Source organism: Calonectris borealis, chromosome 1 (genome assembly GCF_964195595.1).
Source record: "Calonectris borealis chromosome 1, bCalBor7.hap1.2, whole genome shotgun sequence".
Taxonomy (NCBI): Eukaryota; Metazoa; Chordata; class Aves; order Procellariiformes; family Procellariidae; genus Calonectris; species Calonectris borealis.
In genome coordinates this window covers 136,563,597-136,586,947 of record NC_134312.1, presented here as the reverse complement: position 1 = coordinate 136,586,947, position 23,351 = coordinate 136,563,597, and the positions used below count along the sequence as shown (strand labels likewise).

General features: G+C 44.9%; 1 protein-coding gene across 6 annotated transcripts in view; it reads right to left on the bottom strand.

Moving 5' to 3' along the window:
- Window positions 1-22,991, bottom strand: part of GPM6B (glycoprotein M6B) — a 108,119-nt gene extending 85,128 nt beyond the window's left edge. For 2 of the 6 annotated variants that reach the window (XM_075176073.1, XM_075176056.1), the window contains exon 1: window positions 22,784-22,991. In XM_075176073.1, coding sequence (XP_075032174.1) covers window positions 22,784-22,787 — 4 coding nt within the window. In that variant the 5' untranslated portion in view covers window positions 22,788-22,991. Of the gene's footprint in view, window positions 1-22,176; window positions 22,547-22,783 lie in introns of those variants that run through there. The other 4 variants (XM_075176107.1, XM_075176091.1, XM_075176115.1 and 1 more) reach the window with 4 other exon arrangements.
- Between the last annotated feature and the right edge of the window lie 360 nt (window positions 22,992-23,351).

Below are 23,351 nucleotides of genomic sequence, written 5' to 3'. Positions count from 1 at the left end.
CTGCCCTGGTGCCTACAGCCCACCTGTGCTGCGGAAAGGAGAGGCGGGGACTGCACGCAGGGTGGCCAAGCACGAGCTTCCCTGCTCCCCCACCTCCCCGGGAGGGCTCCCCACCTCTCCGGCTTCCCTCAGACCCGTACCTTCTCAAAGACTTGCATCAAAACAAGTGTGGATCGCTGTGGGAGATAGCATGCGGGTTTAAAATACAGCATACACATAGCCAAGAGTGATCAGATGCAACTATTTCTACTTACTAGCTACACATACGCGTCCCTTTTTAAGGCAGGTTGGCAGTTTTATTTAACTTTGTTTTAGTCAACTAATAAATACTGAAGGTGTTGGAGTGCATTAAAAGGATGTGCTCTTCATTCAAACAAAGCCTGACTATAAACTGATTTATTGTTTAAAAATAGTCATCCTCCATGTTCTAATAAATTAAGAAAATCAGATTATGTATCTTCTTAAAATAGACCTGCATATTGTATGCATAACAAAACCACGTGCAAATTTAGCACAAAGGCTATCTATAGCTCAGTCAACATGTTTTAAGTGGTCACTGGAGAACCAGCTGAGAAGTAAATCTGCAAAGCGATAGCAGCTGACTTGCAGGGCGAACAGTTGCTGCTGAGGCCTCAGTACCCACAGAACGTGCACTTCCAGGGGAGAGGAGGGGAGGTGACTTCAGGCCAGCTCCGGCCTGATCCCATTGAACTGGGCAACCCCCAGTGGTGGGAACTTTCCAGGTGCCCTCCTGGAGGGCACTTTTCAGTCCGGTTTCATCTGAAAGGAACCCAGTTCATGTGCTCCAGAACTGCTCTAAAATTTGAACCAAAGCACAGTACATGAGGATAAATGAGATTTGCTTCAGAGCCTCATCCCTGGGTCAAAAATAAAACGCAAATGCAGAAACACCCGCCATCTGTTATGGCCATTTACTTGACTACGGATTTCCCTTCGCTCTCTAAATTTAAAATATTTGAGCTTATACGTTCCTCTGGTACAATTTTCACCGTGAAATAATTTTGCCGGCAGTTCAAAAGAATTACAAGAATTCCCTTCAGCTTCACAGCTCTCAATTTTCAGCTTTGCCTGGTGACCCCGGCTCCCAGGAGTATAGCACAGCTGGGGAGCAGAGAGGGCCACCTCCTCCGTACTCCCCTCTCTCCTTCCCTGTCTCATTAAAGGGTTAGCTTATTTGCATGCTTATTCACGATGCCTTCCTCTTAGGAACACCGTACTGGCTGCAGCCACTGCAGGACAGTTAATTTTAAGAATATAACCTCATTTAAATCAGAAATTTTGCTCTGTAAGTAGACTGAAACAACACATTGCATTATAAGTAGCAGACAAACATTTTTCAGCTGAGCAAAAATGGTACCTTAATGGTGATTTGCAATCAATCACACTGCTCGACCTAAGTAAAAAGGGGGAGTGGGAAGGTCTTCACCTACCATTTCGTCAATAAGTTAACAACAATCTTACCAACTGTAGGACAGTACTTTTCTTCACAGGCTACTTTCTTTCAGGTCATGAGATACATTTTCACAGATCTCTTTCAAGGAAAATAACCCTTGGAGCTTGACACTTCCATTTATCCTCCAGCAAATTAAAAAAAAAAAAGAAAAGCAGCACAAACATTAGCATTTAATAAAATACAGTCTTAACACGTACCTTAAAGTCTGTCAAAGCTTTACCTAGCTACTACGCTCAATAATAACCTATCTTCCTCACCACAGCGTATCTCCAATTACACACGCACAAAAAAGAAGAACACGTTAGTGTCAAATATTCACATGCTCATGCCTGGGTTCAAAGTCCTGGTAAATGAGCATTCAAACATTCTGCTGAAAATTGAGCTGCATTCTGTACAAAACATTGTGTTGCATCTACATGTAGTGTTGCACCTAATGTTAAAAAAAAAAAAAAAAAATGATTTACCCATATGTAATCAGATACTCAGGAATGTGACTAACTTAAAAATTACGTCCAGTTCTTTTGACAAATTTGACAGCTGTTCTGGAATACATCTTTTCTCCTCTTTTCATCCTTTCTTTCTTCCCCATTTTCAGTCTAACAGATGCTTTTATTCTGTTTTGGGTTTTTTTGTTTCTCCTCCTCTCTTCAGTGGCAGCGTTGGGGGGAGGGAGGGAGGAAGCGTGGGGTGCTAATGCACAAAGCAGGGCTTGTTAAAAACTGAACATATCCAGGCAATTCGCCAAATTTAATTCCAAAGACCCCGCTTGTGATTCGATGCTAAAATGGAATATAGCATTGTTCTATCTGTCTGTGGGACACTGTGTCTTCTATGGAAGAGGGGTTAAAAACAAAAGGACAAAAACCAGCTTGACACTCCCCCCAGCCTCCAGACACACACTTCATTCCAGAAAATACCATATTCATTGGCCTTCAGAGTTGTTAGAAATAAATCAAGCAGCAAAAAACTGGGATTATCTCACAAACATCATGAAAAAACATTATTGAAGCTCACAGCGGACACGGTAAGAGCCAAAAAGGGGTCAAATTCTGCTGCTTTTACCAGATCTGCTACATTCAACATTTGGATTGGGACCTTGTTGCAGTGAAAACTGTTCATTAAGAAGGGATATCAGAATCTGGCCTGAAAACATTGTGCCCTGTGTTCCTGAAAAATGTGAAGTATTGACAAAGTTTCCTAAATTCTTTTGAACCGGACTGTGAATCCTGTATTTATTTCATAAGCAATCATTACCTGAGGCTAGAGGACAGGCTGCTCAGGTGAAAAACTGCTCATACACGTAAATCGGTGACCCTGAAGCTAAGACTGAGATTAGTTTATGAAATGGGGGAGGAAAAATAAGAGATATTACTTATGCTTAAAATCATAATGAGTAATAGTCACACAGATTCTCTCCCACAATTTGCCATGTAGCCCAATTTGTCCCAACAGATATTAAACCATAACTCCTAATAATGTAACAGTGGAGAGGGGTACTGAATTGTGAAGCGGGCACAATGTGTGTTTAAATTCCATTTGATTTATGCCACGTTCCATCACTAGCATTATGTACCCAAAATAAAACTCATATACTGACATCCTTAGAAGTAATAATACATTAAATTACATACACAAGTTGCATGCAGAAATAAATCAGTATTTGACTGATAGGGTCCCAAGCACAAATTTGAACTCGCTTCACATTTAGACCATTTCTTCTTTTTTAACCTTATATGCAGGAAGTGCTTCTCTTCCCACGACTTTCCGTTCTTCCCCCATGCACAGCCTTTCCCACCTCTTCCACAATCCCCCTCTTGTCACCCGCCCCCTCTTCTCTTCAACCCAGGTCACTCAGTCACCAGTTGAGCAGGGATTAGCACCTCGTATGGGCTCGTAGCAGATGTACCCTCTTCCCTGCTCCAGCTGTGGGGTCTCTGCCTTCATGTGAATGACCACTAGGAGGGTACAGGTAACTTTACTTGCAGAGCACAAGGAAAAATTCATCTTTAAAGATGGGTAGACAAAGCAGGAAGGGACTGCACGTCTCAGGGCCAGGAAAGACGAGAAGCGCTTCTCCATGCAAGAGCTGTCAAGCATGCAAACTCCAGAAAAACGTGGTTACTCTTCTCAAAACCCTAAACCCTGTCAGCCAGCTCTTTCTCAGTCACGTAGCAGAGGCAGAGGTCCCTCCGTCACCTGGATGACCGTGCAACTCAGCTTTCCCACGTAAACACAGAAAGCGGCGACAGGCTGGTTTGCATCTGGGGCAACTTATTTCTGAAGTTCCAGAGGTGGAAGAGCCACAGAGAGCTCCAAATAAAAAATCTGAACCAGCAATGGGTTTTTTCAGGGTTTTTTCTTGCTTAGTTTTTGGGGTTTGTTTTGTGGGTTTTTTCCCCCTCTTACATGATAAAAAAACCTGTAAGTCTTTCATATTTAGACAAACATACACGGAAAGGCAGGGAGGAAAGATAACATGCTAGGAGAGTGTTGGAAAGAAACTAAAACTGCAGGAAAAATTTGACATTGGTTTCCGAAAGACAAGGCAATGCCTCTTCTCTCAGCCACAGCCTGTTTCTTCTTCCAGTCTTCTGCTTTAGGGTCAGGCAATAGGAGAAACCAAGGGGACAGGATTTACGAGCCTTTTCAGACACCACTCTTTTGGAGGGTGCAGACACACACGAGTTGAAAACGCTAAGAACAAGCATGAATCAAACCTACAACTCTAAGTCATGTTTTTTCCACAGAGAAACGTCTTCAGCATCACCCTCCATTTAGGCACCACAGCACTCTGAAGATAATAATTACCCATTAAGCATCCTGAATACATAAGCAAATAAAAGAGAATTGAGCTAGAAGAATTCAACTCATTTGCTTAAAGCCATAAAACCAAGAAACAGGTACAGATATGACTTAAAATTCACGTAAATCACATGACGTTTGCCACTTCAGCATATTGCCTTAATGAATAGCTTCGCATTTTGCGAAGTCAATATGCTTGTTCCTGTAAAAAACCCACTTGGGAAGATTCTCAAGAACATTTTCATCAGACAGCTCTTTCCATAGTCAAAAACATAGTGCTCTTTCAATAATGTTAATGTGCAAAATTGAATTAAAAAGCCAGAGTGACTGAAAGGGCTTTACAGTAACCCTACAAATTATTCAACTGCTACGTTAAGACTTGTGTTCCTCAATGTTCAATACATGTAAGAGCCACTGACCCCTCTCATTACTGTTTAGGACACTGTGCTCTTGACAATTTCAGCTGTTAGGAAAACTTGCATGTTGTCTTCCGAGTTAGTACCACATTTTATAAAGTTTAAACATCACATCACAGCTCCTATGTTCCAAATTCCCACAGACCTGGCTGTTAAGGAATCAAGTTTTTTGATAATTCAAGAATTAAGAGAGCTGTTGCACACAAAGTGTTCGTTTAGAGAGGACATGTTCTGTATCCTCAAGCATTTTCTTAAACACCCCATTTTGTAACAAGGCATTTATTTCCCAATCTGTCACACAAAATAACCTGGTTCTTCTCCAGTAACCCTACTGCATTCTTCTTAAAACAAACTAACTTGTGTAACTTTGATAAGATGGTGCACTCAGAAGTACTTTTTATGCTGTTGACACAGCACGGGTAGCTTGCAGACTAGCAAATCCGCTGTAACGAATGGAGTCTGAAGACAGACAGCTCTTTCACATATTGTTGACCCAATGTTTTATACAGAGGAAAAACCCAGGAAGACTGAGCCACCATTGCTCATAAATTGTTGGGGTTTTGCTTTCTAACAGTTCCTCTAATCAAAGCACACGACTGTTCTTTGTATCACTGTCATGATCATGTAACTGAAGAACCCTAAAGAAGTTTCTTACTCACCCAGGAAAGCAAGGGTTTCACCCTAACCACTTTAATGCTTTAGTCTAATAGCTGCCAGCTCTAATGACATCTCTGTCTTGAAGTTTAGAGATACATTCAGAGTTGAGCTGAAGTCTTCTCTGGCTCCCTATCCGAACCACAGTGGACATCGGCCAGATACTAAGAAGAAAGCATTGGAAGGTCAAAGAATTTAAAGCAGCACACCAGAATGACTTAACCACCTCTGCAGGCAGGCAGTGCCCAGCAAAGGACTGAACAAGCCATGTGTGGAATTGCAGTAATCAACTGAGTTTAGGGAATTTCCTAGCAGGGCACAGTGTTTGTTACTAGTTGTATTTCCATTTTAGGTTGATTTACTTTTAAGAGAAAAGGCATTCTTTTTGAAACAGCAGCACATCTTAAAATAGAGAATACTTTTTTCCTCATATTGTTTCCCATAATTGCCCTAGACCATATAACTAGGGTCAGCTTCAGCTCTAATGAGTCATACACAAACCCACAGAACAGTCCCTGCTCCTAAATAATTACATCCTATCCTCACAGGCACACTCACACACCAAACCTTCTTTCACAAGAGTAGTTTAATTGATGTATATAGTTGTACAATTATACTTACCACCTCCACCGCAGACCAATTTTTTACTCACTAGAATGCATTTCATTGCTAGATGGAAAACAGTGGTAACAACAGAGTTTCAAAAAGAGTTGTGTGGCTCTGGAAAAAAAAGGTCCAAGTCAAAGCTTCTATGCATGTTACCCCACTGCTAGCCTGAATCATCTGTTAGAAGCCAGTAATCATGCTTTCATGTGACATTTCTCTACATTAGCTTCATTCGTATCCAAGTTGCAGCGTACTTCATTTCCATGAGAGCTATCTCCTACCATGGTAGTGATCTTCAATCACAATTTCCAAGATCGTGCTCATAGCATGAAACATGTTTTGTAGATCTTAGCATAATCAAAAGTTTTTTCTGGATTATCAAATAGTAATGCATATTTCTGTAATTGCTTACCTGAAAGATAAAGCGAAGGAAATATTTCATTTGGTCTTTACTGCAACGTGCCAGCCAAACCAAAATTATTCCAAGTCATGCTTTGTGAACCACTTCAAACCATTTTTTTCCTACTTCTAGGAAAGTTTAATACAAAATATGACTCTTCCTGTCTGTTAAAGCAAGCAAGCATTTGCAACAGTAATAAAACACTGCTGCAAAGTGTCAAATTGGCTAAATTCTACCTGCTGTGCGTATGTATTTTCCTATGTGCCTTTTTAACACAAACATGCACATACAGACCCTGATCTAGCAGACTACTTACATATTCTACAGCCAAGTTCACTAAGCGCTGCCTCTCGAGCTCACGGGGCTGGTTCACCGACAAGCACATATATTAGTGCATTTCTGAACTGGGACAAAATTTCATATTAATGAGTATGTGCCGCTAACAGATTGCACCCCGAGACACAGTTCCCCACTGAGAATTAGTTATTTAAATAAGCATGCATTTGGTTTCAAATTTTAGCCTATTTTTTTCCACCAGGCACTTCATACTTCCATTTGCACCCACTGCCTCTCTGCAGCTTGCCATGTGATGGGGGAAGGAGGGGCCAACACCGAGCATTATGAGAAGACAACTAGTCCTAGGTTTCCAGAGATGAGTTATCCACTTCAGAGCAATCTTCATTACTTTTTAAACTACTTGCATTTGGAAGTTTCAGTAGAAAGTCATCCACTAATGTAATATTTTGTAGAAAACAACCCTCTAAAAATAATTCATGCTTTTATTTTTTAAGGTCTTCACCCAAAACTAGGCAAAACCAAGTTAACTCCCCTGTTCTTTGCAACATTAAGGCAACATCACCTGGCTGTAGATCCTCCTATTTCTTCTCATGGAAGAGAGTGGAGTGAATTGCTTCAGAACTTTAAAAAAGAAAATTACCATTTTTTGCTTTTAGGTTCCTTTACAGCAACCACCAGTAAGTATCCAGTAAACCATGGTTAATTTTTAACTTTAAATACAGCACTGACTCAGCTTGCTTTGGGTGAAGAGTTTAATAAACTCCTGTTAATTGGAAGAAGTTCAGCTGAATCTTCAAATCAAAGACCCCCGCATTAGGTGTCCACTGAGGCTCTTTTACCACTATGGACTTTTTAAAAATTCAGTTGGCCTGCACGAAGCCTTTTGTCAAAAAAAGACCTGTATCAAGGAAAACTGAAACTTCTCAGGATAGCCTGACTAACACACGGTCTACAGTAGAGAACATATAAGCCATCTAGACAAGAAAGTTCAAAGCCTCCAGCGTTTCTACCATCATATTAATTACATTTACTAGAGACTGAGCAGGTGGGAGCAATAAGATTTGAAAAAAATAATTCCTTAATGTGAAGTAGCCTAACCCCTATGGAAGCTGTACAGGGCAAAAAGAAATCTATGCAATTATTTCACAGCACTGGAAATCAATTGCACTTCCAATTTTTGGGACACCGTTTCATTGGAATTTTGCACCTTGCTGTAAAAATGCTGCACAAAATATGAAAGGAAATTCTCCTCTTCCTTCTAAAGAGAGCCTGAGGACTGTGCGCAGATCTTCCCCGACAGCTGCTTGTACCAGACCACCAAAGCCACGGTGGCGAAATGATGCTCTAACAGGAGCTATAGGCAGCTTCTCTTCCCTCGTTGCGGTAACCCCCTAACTGTTTTAGTAAAGGGCAGATGTTGTGCATGACCCAATTGAATACCCATTTTTATTTTGTTATGGCTTTGGGGAAGGAAGAGAGTGTTGCACGCAGAATTCAGCGTTGATTAAAAAGCACTAACATTTGGCTGAACAAAACCCAATTTAGCCCCCTGGGCCTGTCTGACCCAGTAACCACTGCTTCCTAACTGCTCTGTGATGACAAAGTTTGCCTGAAAAATGCAGAGCTTGCAGAGCAAAAAAATATGACGCTTACGTCAGCTTTGCAACATTTCCTTAATGACACTACTGTGAAAATCCCCATTCCCCCACCCTCAAATTTGTTGTTTTTAAATTAAACATTTGCAACAAAGACATAACAACTGATGGAGCCTCTTTAGTGACTGAACAGGGAATGCACCGAAGTATCAGATAGACATATTACATTGCTCAAACGCAAACAATAACTTCATAGCAAGATCTTGTTTCACTACAGGGGAAAGATGGGGGAAGAAGCACGGAGTATTCTGAGAATTTCAAATGTACCATCCCTGTGTTAGGGGACAACACTTTTCCTCCAGGCACTCTAAGTCTATCCAAATAGGTATCACCTACCAAAAAAATTATCCCCATTTTGTTTCTACAGTTTTCTTTCAGATATACTTCCTTAAAACAGAGGTCTTTCATATGTGTTGTTGTTTCATAGGTTTGCCTAGGGTTTGTGCTTTCCTATAGACCTGCAACAGTAAAGCCTATACAAAAAAAGTGTAAAAAGCAGAGGCAGGCAGCGTGGAACATATTCAGCCTTCTTTTCCACAAAGCAAGAGCAAAAGTACTAGTGTCATGCAGGAAGAGAGGCATGCTAGCTGCACTTGAACTGCCTCTTGCAATACCATCACCAAGTTTATCAAGATCTGGTGCCGAACTTAAGTCCCGGTTCTAAAGCATGCATGGAAAACTGTATCTTTTATTATTAAAAAAAAAACAAAAAAGTAGATTTCCATTCATCAACACCAAAGAGGGAAAATTTGAAATAAGTACCAGCCGCTAAGTGCTCAGAAACCAAACAGTAAACAAAAGCCTCCAAAATAATAGCAGGTCTTGTGATTTTTTCAGCATTCAAGGACTACAACAGACAATGGCTGGATAGGGGCGGGACCCGAGAACAAAGATTTTCTGGTGCTTAAGAACTAGACGCCTGCAGCTCTCTGAAGGACACCAGTCCACCTCCTGCACAGAAAGTAAGGAGACAGCAGAGAGACCCTCTCTAAAGATCATGGGACATCTTATGGGTAGTGGAAATTAATGATGTCTTGCAAAAATGTCATTCTTAAAAAGGGAGAAGGGACTGTCAGGTTTAGAGATTATCAACGCTTAATCATTTTATAGGACCAAAGAAAATTATCTTGAGTGACCTCTAATTTGTCGGGCTTTCCAAAGATAAAATAGAACTTCCAAGGAAGAAACAGGGAAAAACAGCACAGCCCAAAACACAGCCTCTCTCTACAACTCATGCATCTGCCTTCCTTTCCAATTACTCCCAAGCTGAGGGAAAGTCCAATACTTCAAACTAAGGATTAGCTTCATTTCACAGCAGAGACAATTCCTTCAGCATACCACAATGTACATTTTTTCCACAAAAGATGTTTCAATTTCTTAAGAGAGAAAGGCCTTTCTAGTATAAGTATCCCGCTTGGCTAGATTAAAAAAAAAATTCCTACTGTTTTTTTTTCCTTTTGCCAACATCAACTTCTTAAACGCTGTAAAAACAAACAGTGGTGAAAAAAGAATAATATTCGCTCCATCACCAGAGGTCACGGGCATGGAGGGCCTTACCACACCACCGTACGGCACAGCAGAACAAGGCAGGGGCATCAGGGCATCCAGGCACTATACCGGAGGAGGATTTGGGAAACCATTTCAGCAGCTTCCAGTGGATCCTGTCTGAAAAATGTCTTGGAAAACAAGTAGCACAGCTGTAACATGAGAGACTTTGAAACTAGGGCTCCGTAGTTGTGACCTGATGACGAGACAACCTGATGTAAAATGCTTCTTTTCAAAAAAAGCTTTACTGCAGTTTTTTTGATGAAAACCCACGTTCACAGTTTACCGTCCCCGCAACGAGGGCTTGAAGATACTCTTTTAAATGGTGTCATCTACATATAAAGAAAAAATAGGCACATCACCTAGCTCATGTGAAAGAACACCATAATCAAGGGACTCTGAGTCCACAAACCGACAGAGCTTCCGTGGCTTGAGATTAAAACTCTCTTGTAGTCCTGCTTTTTCCTGAATTTGCCATGCACACATACAAAAGGCAATGTCCTTAAAGCCCAAAGGACTTGGAGTTAGCGCGGTAACTCCAAGCAGTCCGATTTTGTTAACTATTTTAGATGCCCATGAGAAGAACAGCATTCAGAACAGGTATGCCTGCAGTAAAGTTACCTTCTCGCTCCCCGTCTTCTGCTCCCATAGTCCTGGCTTTCTGGAGATCGGCTAACGCGAGACCCTGGCAAGCTCTGCAGTGGGCACCGCACCCCTGGCAGAGTCGCACCAAGGCTTGAGGTACGTGTTAGCCAAGCCCTTGTTTTCTCTACAGAGATGAGTGGTCTCATCTAAACAGATACTACTGCAGCAGATGTTACTGAGCTGATGGAGTGGCAGGGGAATGAACATCATGGAAGGGAAGGGAAAGATTTAGCAGAGCCAAATACTGCTAGAGTTAATAATCGTGCCCTAATTCAAACCAGGCTCCTCTAAAGCAGTTCAGGTTCATTTTAATTACTCCGCAGGTTTTTTCTTGGCATAAACCAAAGGGGTTCACATCAGAACCGCAGCAACCACTTGGGAGGCAGGAAGCTGCTGCGCTTATCCTATGAGTATCATGACCTGAATTAATTAGTATGTAGTGCTGCACACTTCCTTAAATCATCTCCAGCGCGTACATTCCTGGTCTCACATCTAGGGTCACCATAGCTATGAGGGAAACAAAAGACGGGGGTGAAGCCTGCTGGCGCTGCTGCCCTGCCTCTTCCACGTGCCTCCACAGGGGCACAGCTGCCAGGGCTAACATTTGGGAAGGTATTTTCCCCATGCAAAGTCCTCCCATGCATGCTACAGGTAAGCCCACACACAGCTTCGTGAAAAGAGACAGCAGGAGATGGAGCTCCCAAGCAAAGCTGGAAATGAAAGAGTCTGCATGCTAATGTGTGAGAGATCGAGCCAATTTAATTAATAGCCAATTTAAGGTCATGTGAACAGAGGCAAGTTTAGGTTACTATATGAACTCTGATCGGAAAGAAACTGTACAGCCCAGCCAGAACACTACCAGACATCGACTGGGCAACTTTTGCCCTAGTGCATACAGGGGCGTTGTGATTACCCTCAGATGCAAAGCCACCTAGTCCACTGGGTTTATTATAAATGAAGTGTATGTCAGCAGTGTACACAAACACAAGGAGGACCCTTTTATCCAATGTTACTGTTACATCTGGAAAAAAGCCTTTTCCATTGCATTCCATAAACAAAAACAAACAAACAACAACAAAAAAAACCAACAAAAACCAGACACCAGGGAAAAAAAGAAAGCTTGCCTTGTTTCACACTAAGCCCAGAAAGGCTATACAAGCACCATCCTCAAAACCCTTTCCCTTGTGGGAAGGATCGCAGATGCCCAAGCCATGCCTTATACTTTGTCCTGCAGCCACAAAAGCCCCTGATCATGCTGGTCTCCCACACAAGGGACGCTGGCAGTGGGCATGCAGCTAAGCAGCGCTGTAATCCTGCTGTCCTTCTCTCAAGCGCCATGTTTTGTATCATTAACTTCAGCACTTAAGAGAAACACAGCTCTCTTGGCAGGTCATGCTCAAGGAAGAAAGGCAGTTTCTGAGATAGTAAGTGCAAAAGCTCCTTAAAAGTCATGATGACCTAGGGGAAGGATTTTAAATTAATTGCCAGCATCTCCTAGCAGGAAGCACTGGCATGGTACATCCTGAGTGCTGTGGGAGGCCTGGGATGCAGGCTGTCACCGGGGTGCCCTTCCCAGCTGTCCCCTTCAGGACAAAGAGGGGCACGCAGCAGCTGCCAAGCCTGAAGGCTTTAAGCATCACAGGTCCAGCCGCGTCTGCTATCAAAGAGCGAAGGCTCCTGATGCAAGTCTACTTGTGACTATGGAAGTCGTCTAAGTGCTCCAAAGCCAAATCCTCAATGTCTCTGGGACTGCAAGTAGCAGTTCAGGATCAGTTCAGGTTTGGGATACTGCTGTGATGTCGGTAATTTAGCCTGACACAAAAAACCCTATTAAAATGGCAAATAAATGCAACCATTTTTCTTCTGTGTTTAAACTTGGGTGAGGAGAAGAAATGTCTCTCCATAGAGATCTAACCAGATGCAAATGCAAAGCACAAGTGTTGGAGCAATGAAGCATATGCCACGAAATGCCTGGCATATTTTCTGAGCAAGGCAATAGAAAACACCTACTTTATTTACAAGGTACATGACCTACCATAAGGGACATCTCACACATGCTGAAGAAGACAGACTACTGGCCATGTGGGAAGTGGGCACAGCAGTCACGCTCACAAATGCGTACGGAAGGAAAAAGGCATGTTTCCCTCCTACTCATCTTACCAGCCTCTTCTCTAAAAAACAAAGGGTTAAGGATCAAGTATTTTAAGAAGGATTACAGTAGATGAGAACTTAGCAGACATGATGGCATTTTTTGAATCCATAAACCTGCCATATACCACAGGAAAGAGAAGGCATGCTTCGGGAACTCATGTTTTGGCTGGACAACTGCTTCTCCTTCTGCGTCTTCTAATGAAGTCCGTATAAGACCCTCCTCAGGAGTCCTGCACAGGGACCCATTTAGCATGCCAGAGGAAGAACTAATGAACAGAGATACCACCTTTCCGAGTAGCTGTAGGGTTTGCTGCTTTGTGTTTTTAACAGGTATTGTTTCCATTCTCATCCCTCAGTTAAACTCTAACAACCGTGTTGCAAACAAGGAATATTCCTAATTGTCTAACCCATTTGAACAGAATTCTTTCTAAGATGGTAGGTGAACTTCAAAAAGTAGATTGCCATCCCACAGCAAGCATATTTATCAATTTGGCAAGTACCTCTACATACAAAAAATAGCAATGCTATCTATCAACTAATCAAGCATGAAACAAAATAGTTTCATCAACTAAACACATTTTGTAAGGGGAAGAAGTAGATAGCGCTGACTGTGTCTACACTGGTATTTTCCTGAATTTTTCCTTTGTATGTTCTTGTAAGAACAGAAAAAAGTTTCACTATGCAGTAATTAACACATTTATAAATCAGGTTTTAACAGCAGCCGGGACATTCCCATTAGCCTTGGCAACATTTAATATTCCACATGTGCCATGCCCTTCTGTCACTGTGGAAACAGAAAGCCAAGCCTCCAACTTCCCTCCAGTAAAGCACTTAATTTTGCTCTAAGAGAATGCCTCCTGACTTTCTGAGTTTTTTAAAGCTGTTTCTCCCAGTGTCCCCAAGGTTTTCTATCTCTAGCAGGGGTACATCACTTACTTTGAAACAGATAAAAGCTAGCAGCTATCACAGAGAGACACCGTCTATGGAGAATACACCTGCACACGCCCAGTGCACCATCGGATGGTGTCACCGCCGTGCTCATCACACGTGCAAAACCGGCAAGCGCTCTTGGCCACCATTTCAGGGAGAAAGCCTTCAGCGGGGGATCAAATGCCAACAGGAATAAGGGAGGCAGGGAACCATCTATCCACACAGATACTTCTGCCCAGAGAACTTGGCAGAAAACAGCTTAGAGGGAAGGAAGGATGAGGTTCGACCATGAGGTCCAGCACTTCTTCTCTGCAAGGATGACGGAAAGAGCATGCACCACGCCGGGGAGCTGACCATAATGGGGAAAACATTCAGCAGCTTTTATGACAACAGCCATGGGAAACGTAAGAAAATCCAGAAATAAAGTTTTACAGGAAAATAAAATCATTTTAATGAAATCTGCAGACTGTTTAAAGCTAAAATCATTCAAGTTTTGACTCACGCTGCTACCTCGTTTGTGTTTTGTTTTAGTGCCACCCACTCCCCAAATACTTACCTTCAGTTCGCCATGGCTACTTTAAATTAGCATTTTCAAGAGGTTTTTTACTCCTTCCTGGTTCTTTTCCGCCTCCCTGAGGCTTCCACTGAGGCATAAGAGGAATTCAATATGTGGCAGATTACAACAATTTCTCAAACATGGTATTGCAAGCATATTAGTGGCAGATAAGACAAAAAACCTCAAAGAATTTCAGGAGGAGGTTAAAGATTAAGTATCCATTATATGGTTCTCATAGCTCAAGTTTGAGGAGAAAAACAGGTATTTTCAAACTGTTTAAAAATAATTTAAAGGGAGGGACTAAAAATTACAGACTATAAAAACCAAAATGACTTAACTGGCTGTTTTTCATTCCATATCATTATTTCTTTAAGTTTCCAGACATTACCTGAAATGAGGGATTTTCATCAAACAATTACCAAGCATGAGAAATTGCCACTTTAATTTCAGCACGAAATGGGAAAAACGTCTACAGAGTGAAGGTATACACTGCATGAGGGAAATAATTACTAACACGGGCACATCAGTCACGCATAGCAAAGCCCTCTCTGCATTCTTTGTATTTGCTTACATAAAGCCCTGGCTCAATGAAAGAGTTATCAGCTTTAGTACCTAGTAACTTCACTGGCTGGGGAGCAGGCAATAACAGATGATGCACTAGGTTCTGTTACATTCCCCTGACGTGGTATGACAAATATCTCAGAGATTTCAAGAGATTTCAAGGCTTTTGTACCAGCGCCCATCACAGAGCCTAAGCAGATGTTACATGAAGTATTACTGGTCATTACACCTTGCAAGTTGTGGGCTCTTGACAGATGTGCTGGAGCAGATTCCTGTGCTTGGACCAAAAGTTCTCAGCTCCAAATACTCCCACTAGTCATCTTTCCTCCTGACTTTTTTTTATACATGCCTAAACAGCTTAAGAAAAGCATTTAATTTCCCACAAGGGAAGTTCCATGTGGCAAACTTATTTTCAGCTGTGTGCCTAACGAATACAACAACTCATTTTACACTTTAAAAGTTTGGGAAAGCGCATGTCAACACAGTTCTGGTAACAAAAGCGTAAGTTTGCACACAAACAGCAATCATGTAAAACCTTCCAAAAATTATTCCTTCAAAAAAACCTCAAAACAAAATACACAAAAAACAACCAACAAGAAAATGAAAGTTACTTTAATAGAGAAGTTAAGGAAAAGTACTGAAGATCCAGCCAGAGCTCTGCACTAATTCAGACTTGCACAGCGTTTGTCGGCACAATGCGTGCCCAGGACTTCATTCCAGCAAATCCTGACAGATGTTCCCAGCATCTAGAATTTAAGCAGCTTTAAAAAGACATCTTAAGTTGACAAAAGCACTCTCTTATGTTGCAAAACACTTGCGTCCCGTCAGAAAGCAAAACATACATAAGCCCGTGGAGTTTAAAAAAAATAGGTAGAAAATCTCTCTTGAATAAGGTCGAACAGCAGCTGCTCTCCCGGGCAGGCTCACAACGGGGGCAGGCAGGAGACTGCAGGCAGGAGACGACTGCAGGCAGCCCACCCTCACCTTCACCCAGCAGCTTCACTGATGCGCACGCAGCATTAGGACTGAAAAGCCTCAATGAGTTTTCCAGCACGCAAGCTGATAAAAATGTAGACTAAAAGGTAAAGCGAAAACCAGACATCGGAGAGTCCCAGTTAGCTGTCCTTGCTGGCAGCCCGAGGAAGTCAGATTCCTCCTCGGTTAGCCATCAGCGGCAGGCTCCACAGCTCCAGCTCAGCAAAACCGCCAATAAGCCCAAACGTATGTTTCCAATATTAAGAAAACCAGTGCACTACTCAAAACGTAATCCTCCTCTGGCTGGACTCCCATCATTTACTCTGTTTTTTGGATGTCCAGACCAGCTGCATTGTTAACACAAGGTGTCCTTTCTACTCGCCAGCCCACAAACCAGCACCTGGAAGGCAAGCCAGCTGCTTCCTTACTCCTGAGCCGCTAATGGAGCAAGTTTTGCCCTGTTTGCCTTCGGGGTAACCTCCCTCTCCGAATTATGTATGCTTTAGACTGGGGCAATTCTTATATTTTCATTGGCATTGAAGGAATGTATACAAAGACAGAGTTTTAGGCTGCAATATGCAATGATTGCTCTATGCTCTTAACAAAACATTAAAAAAACCCCACAAAATTATGAAGGTTGTATCTTATGTTGGATACTCCAAATCAGTTCGTAACTTCAAGAAGTCCAGTCTTCTTCATGACCCAGGTCCCAGCTATCTTTGAACCACAGTCTTTTTCAACATTATTCCCCCCACCCAAAAAAAAAAAAAAAACCAAAACCAACCCAAACACTAAGTAGAAACACATTCCTGAAAGTCATTTTCTGTATGTATAACTTTAGGCTAAAATTTTCAAGTGTCACATGCACTCAACTATCAAAGCATAAAACAAACGCACACAAAACTGATGTACAGCAATGTACTGAGGTTTGTACCACTCGATGGCTCTGTGTCAGGCACATCTTTCTATTAATGAAACATAAGCTCCATTCACATTTTGAAATTGCTGCTAGTCAAACAGCTCCAAAACCAGGGAGAACAAAAGATCTTGAATTCTCATAGTTCTTTGCGTTGCTTGTAAATGTTTCCCAAGCCGCAACTCCACATGCAAGCTTTTGAGCCTAAAACCCAAGAGACAAATAATTACGGAGAGGGAGACTGCCAAAGCATCAAGACAGAGCAGCAATAGAAAGTAACAAACAGCTGAGGACTAAGTGTACATACGATGCTACCTATTTCTTACACTGAATGGTCAAATCGCCTCCACTGTTGTCCACTGTGTTTACAGGGGAGGGGGGACAGGGAATTTTGAGGGGCACAGCCACCCCGGCACCCCAGCTGTCAGAGGTTCACGCCTACCTGCAGAAGAAAAGTTGGGAGAGGATCAGGAGACGTGGATTCCTCCCCCAGTACACTGAGTTTGCTTCCTCCGGGCCACAGGCTACGTTGCATATGACCTGGAAGAAGCCACCTTACAAGATGAAGGTGATGGACAAGAGCCACCATGGCTCTGTTTCATCCTTCGCCCTTTGTGGGATTGATCCGGTAATCCTCCCAGTGCAGGCTTCTGCACCTGTACAGAGCCTCGCAGGCTCAGCTGAGACCCATTACTTTAACACATCCATCTTTCATGTCCCACATGGAGACTAAACTATCTTTCCTTACATTTGCTCACCACAACTCAAACCCAGAGGCACTCGTACCCAAATGGATTTTAAGGAACCAGCCGGGAGAACAGGAAGGATTTTAATTTCCCTGGACGGCTCAAACCAATCCGGCCACAAGCACGCTGAGGCGAACCCTGAAGAACAACCCCCCAGACATGCCACCACACACACCACCACCCACCCATGGCACCCTGGCGAGATGCCACGCGCTCCATCGGGAGCGAGCCTCAAGCCCACGCGCTGGGGTAAACAGCATCCACGTTAAAAGTGCACTATATGCAAATACATACATCCTTCGCAGCATTAACACCGTGACGCCACGATAGGTTCACATTTTTTGCAGGAGGAACCCAAGCAACTCACGGGAAGGCGGCTCCGTCCCCAGGTGCCCCAGCGGGGACGGCCCAAGGAGAGGCGCAGGGGAGTGAGGTGATGCGCAGCCCGGGCAGGTGCTGGGGACGCGTTCACGGGGACGGGGTGCGTGCGTGTCTGGGGAGGGGGGAAGGGCACACAGAGCTGGGATGCGCAAGGAAAGGACAAAACGAAGAGAAACCCAGAAGTTTCAGTGGGAAGAACAGCCATCGTGGGGCGCGTGGTAATGTAACAGCCCACAGCAGCTCCCTCTGCAAACGCTTTGAAGTTTCACTGGACACAATGCTCTCGCGCTTCTAGAAAGATAACACCGCACTTACATCCACATACCGTCGGGGAAGTACAACGTGCGCAGCGAGGCTGGGTCTGGCTGCACCAGCTGTGTACCTCAGGGAAAACAAAATCCTCGCTATGAGAACGTGCACCCATTCAGGGACGACACGATGCTGCTGCACAAGGAATACAAGATACACCAAGAAGCAGGCTTCACTGGGTTTATTTTCAATATATTTTAACTTTATCCTGAAATGGACTTTGGACTTATTTTTTAGACTAGTGACTTTAGATATTACCAAATATTGCCCAGAGAAGTTGTGGACGCCCCATCCCTGGAAATGTTCAAGGCTTTAAGCAAGTGAACCCCCCACGGCAGGGAGGTTGGGCTAGATGATCTTTAAAGGTCCCTTCCAACCCAAACCATTCTATGATTAGATAGCATTAATCTTGAAAAGCAAAGGCTACAGAAAAAGTACTGCATAAAAAAACAATGCTTCCAACATGATGACTGCTGGAATAACAACACACGGAAGCAAACTTGAAAAAAACATACCTGGCTTGAGAAAAATAATTGAATATTTAAAGTCCTTTAAACACTGAAAGTGACCTGCAGATTTCAACTGGTTTAAGAAATTCTAGAAACACTCTGAAAAAGAGAGATAATCAGGCACTGCGACAGTTCAGCCCTCCCAGGGATGTAATCTATAATCCAGTATGTTCTTCTGAAACATAATATTTCAAGATCTATCAGACATAGCATAATTCACACATGGGACAGCAGATTTCCTATATTACTAAACGACACATTTAGAAAGAGAGCAAGAGGGAGAATTAATACCGTGAAACCACAAATTGTTTAGGATACTGGGAAATATCTGAAATGCACAACATTTTCTCCTCCACCTCCTTCTCAGACAAGAAGGATTATACTGAGAAGGCAAAATTAAGTACTTTTTAATAGCCTAAGCAGTGTTGTGGAGATAGAGGAAGGGCAGCAGTATAAAATTTTATATTTCACAGGTTTTAAGAGAAGATAACTTAATATTAGTTTCTTTTTTTTTTTTATAGGAACGAGGTTAAATAATATATTTAAAAGATGCAAGATTTAACAGAATATGGACTACACTACTTGGCAATTGAAATCCAGCCGCCCTGAATGACTGATACGAATCAGATTTTACTACTACGGTGACACACAAAAGAGTTCAGCTCCTGCCTGGACAAAGTATAGAGCTGAACAGAAAGAAAGAGGATTGATTCTCTTTCAGGATTTGCCCCCAGCTGTTTATACAAAGAAAGCCTGCTTTAGGGAATATTTGAACCTACTTTGGACACGTTTCATATAGAAGTGAGGACTGTTTCTATGGGTGGTAGAAGCCCCTCAGGTGAAACTCCTGCAGATTACTGCCTGCAGGGCTGGGATGGTTCACTCTGCGATGCAGGGAAGAGCTGCAGGGATGCAGGAGCAAGTACTGCTGGGGGAGCTGGATGCGCTGCAGAAGGTGTGAAGGACAGGGCGATGGCCCCGCTGCGGCACAGCGTGATGCCCCTGGGAACTCCTGGGTTTGCAGGCTCTGCAAGGCAGCAGTTCCTGCATAGGGACTGCAAAGAGATGGGACACAAACCCATATGAAAACGGGCAACATTTCACCCTGTTTGTCCACAGTGTTCTCCTCAGTATCTTTTTCTAAAAAACAAACAAACAAAATATAACACACGTACCCACCCTGCTGCAACCACTTTTCTGATTTGAAAGCAACAGTTTTGGGGAGCGCAAAGAGGAAAAGTGTAAAATTATGGAAACACACAGCTCCCAAGAAATGATACTGTATCATGCTTTTCAAACTTTAAGGAACAAAAACCTTTTGCATTTTTTGTTCATTTTGTAAAATAACAGCCCCCTTCCCACCTCCTAGATGAGACACTACGTTTGGGAGAGCGTGTGCCACGCTGTAAGACGCCAACGGGTGGGTCTTCTTGCACAAGATGCACAAAGCACTGCTCTGGTTATTACTGACAACCCTTTAGCAGAAGCAAACCCTAACTGGTGTTGAACACAATGTGCCCAACTTTCAGAAGCACGGAGGGAGCCAAAAGCCCAATGAACATCAATGGCCACGGTGGGCTCTCAGCGTCTCCGAAAAGAAAAAAAACGTAATAATCAGCCTCAGCGGGCCAGTCCTACACAACAGTTCTGTGCGAGCAAGGACAATTCAAGTAGTCCCAAAGAGAACCAGTCAAATATATCCTTGCCATTGGGTCAGAAAGCTCGATACGGTGCCGGAGCTCCAAACAAGTCCTGGTTAGATGGTCACATCAGCCTCAGCCTAACGCCAAGGCAACAGTTATGCAATGGCATAAACAAAACGTCGTATTCATGAGGGACTGGATCCCCAGATGACAAAGACTTCTTTTTGTGACTTCTTTTTGAAGTATTTAATCTGAAATTTGTGCTAGAGGTCCCCTCTCCTGACTGACCACACCGCTGTTACCCCATCAGGCATCACTTGTTCATCCAACAATGTTTCTAAGCAAGGAAGTCAACAGACCTTGGAGTTTTGTGCTATCATCATCATTATGAGCACAACGTTCAAGAAATGTTTTCTTCTCTCCACTCCCCTTTTCCCAACTGTTACATTCAGGACAAAACATTCTATACGGACATAAAACATACATTTTGCACACTGTTGCAGACCCACAACCTGCAAGACTAACTTTAGTCTTTTTCTAAGATTTTAGGACTAAAATAAAAATTTGCTTCTCCTCAAGATGAATCACCCACAAAGATTGAAACAACTTTTCGATTTCAAACCCCTAGCAGCTTAATTTACTGAAGAAAAATCAATTTCATAGACTTAGCAGCAAAGACACTTAACAATTTTACATATGTTATCTAACAAATTTTATCCCTCCCCCAAATAAGATTTTGTAATCCAGTGTATACACTTCTCTTATTAAGACACTTGGAAACATTCCTTTCTCTCTTTCCCTCTTCCATCCCCATTCCAAGATTCATTTGACATCAATTCATGGCAGTAAAGTAAAAGTGTATGTTAAGAGAAGGATACTAAGAGATAGACATGGCAGAGGCCGTCAACTTTAGAGTTTCGTTTAATATCTAAAGTTCACACAGGGAAAGCAGAGTCTAAAAAGTGAGTATCAGAATATGCATGCAAAAAATAAGCTTTTTGGTGCCGATAATACAGCTGGTTTGTTTGTTTCAGCCTTCAGAGCTGCAGAGGCAGCAGGAATCAGTACTTTAACACGCATTGAAAGGGGTGTTGGAAACTTCAAAAAAGCTTAGTAAAAAGACTGTAATACTACAGGAGTCTGATCTTCACTAAGCTAAGGAACAAACCAGTTAATAAGCGTTTAGAAATTACGGAATTAGGTGATGCGAATTAATTTAACAAAGTGGCAAGCATAGGAATTCTGTCAGCTTCCTTTGGCTTTGGCTGAGTAATTAATTCTTTTTTTTTTTTTTTCCATCTTAATTAAAACCAGAGACAGTGCCAGCATCAGTATGTGCATATTAACACACGGGCACGCACTGATAGCTCTGCTTTAGCAGCTGCAACCTCTAAGCAATAATTTGCCACTGGCAAACTGGACCGAAGATACAGCTGTATTTTTCTATCTTTTTTTTCTTTTTTTTTTTCCCAAACCTCCTAACTTTCATTACTGCTTAATTAATTTGGATCTATTGTTGGTTGAAAGGAAAGCTCGCAGGAAACAGCCCATGCTAAAAGGACGCGAACGCCGAGCGTCTGCGTTGACCACCGAGCGACCCATGCGCACGACGAATCCCTCCCTAGCCAGGGCCCCGCTTCTGCTGATGTTAACGCCCTCACGCCAGCGCTTCCCTCCCCGGAAGTCTGGGAGCAGAAGCCGCCGCTTTCCATCGACGCCCAATTCCCTCCACGGCGCAGACCCCAAGCTACGAGCGGGAAAAGCGCACCACGTTATCCCAGCGGCCCACGGGATTCCCCAGCGCTCACGCCGAAACGCGCGATGCCCGCCACCAGGCGTGCTCAACGCTCCCCACCTCGAGAAGGCGTCCACCCTCCTCCCTGGCCCCCGAATTTATTCCTCCTCTCCCGAACCCCACTTCAACCCCCGCCAAAGCCCGAACCGCGCCCCAGCGGAGCCGCGCCTGGGGCAGAGGGGCTGAGCGGCACCCCCCGCCCCGCCTCACCCCGAGGGGAAGCCGGGGCGAGACCGAGTCGCTCCCCAGCGCCGGGCGGCGGCACCGAGCCCCGCGGGGAGACCCGGGGCCGCCCGCGGCCGCCGCGCTTCCCGCGCCCTGCGGCGCTCCGGTCCGGCCCACGGCTGCCCCCCGACCACCCCGCCTCCTCAGCTCCAGCGGGACCGGCGGAGAAGACACGCTCCGGGCTGGCCGCGTACAACCGCCTCCAAGAAACTACAGCTCCGGGATTTTGTAGTAGTATTATTATTAATTTATTTTTAAAGGCAGGGAGCGCTCGGCAGCTGTCGAGGTCCCGCTGCCCCGCCGGCTCGCCCCGCCAGCCAGGAACCCCCCGCGCCCGCTCCCGCCGAGTTTCTGCGGCAGCAGCCCGGCCCCAGCGGGGCGAGGGGAGCTGAGGGGCGGCCGCCCCCGGCCCGCTCCGCCGGGGCGCTCAACAGGCTGCTGCCCCCCGCCCCGCCGCGCGGGAAGAGGCCGGGCCGGGGCCGCCGCGACCCCCGGGGCTGCCCCGCACCTGCCCCCGCTCCCACCCTCCCCGCAGCCGCGGCTCCCCCTGCGGCCCCGGAGCGGGGGCTCCCCCGCAGCCCGGCTCGCTTACCCATGGCTGGCTCTCGTCGCCCGGGCGGTGCGGGGGGAGCGGGGCAGGGGCTCGCTCTGCCGTGCCTCGCCGGGCTGGACTGGGCTGGGCTGCGCCGGGCTGGGCGGGAGGCGCGGCGGAGGGCAGCGGCGGCAGCAGCTCGCACACTGGCGGGCTCCGCTCGCCTCCGGCGGCTGCGGCGCGGCGAGAGGGGCGGGGACGGCCCCGCCTGCCTGCGCCGCCCGAGGGGCCCCCGGCCCGGCCCGCCCGGCCCGGCCCGGCCCGCCGCGGGGCAGGGGTGGCGGAGCGCCGCCCCGCGGCCTGGCGGGGGCAGCCCCGGCGGCGGGCAGCCGCGCCGCCCTCGCCCGCCTCCGCCCCAGCCGCCGGGCCGGGGCTGCTGCCTCCCGCCCGGGCCCTGGTACCGGGGTGTCCCTGAAAGTAGGGCTTGCTTTCTTACGCTGGCCCCCGCCTTCCTCCGGTGTTTTATCATTCGTCCTCAGAGGACGTCCGGGAAGGAGCCCCCCGGGGCCGGGCAGGACCCCTGCCCCTCTCTGCTTCAGGTGCTTGCCTGGGAAACGGGACTAAGGGC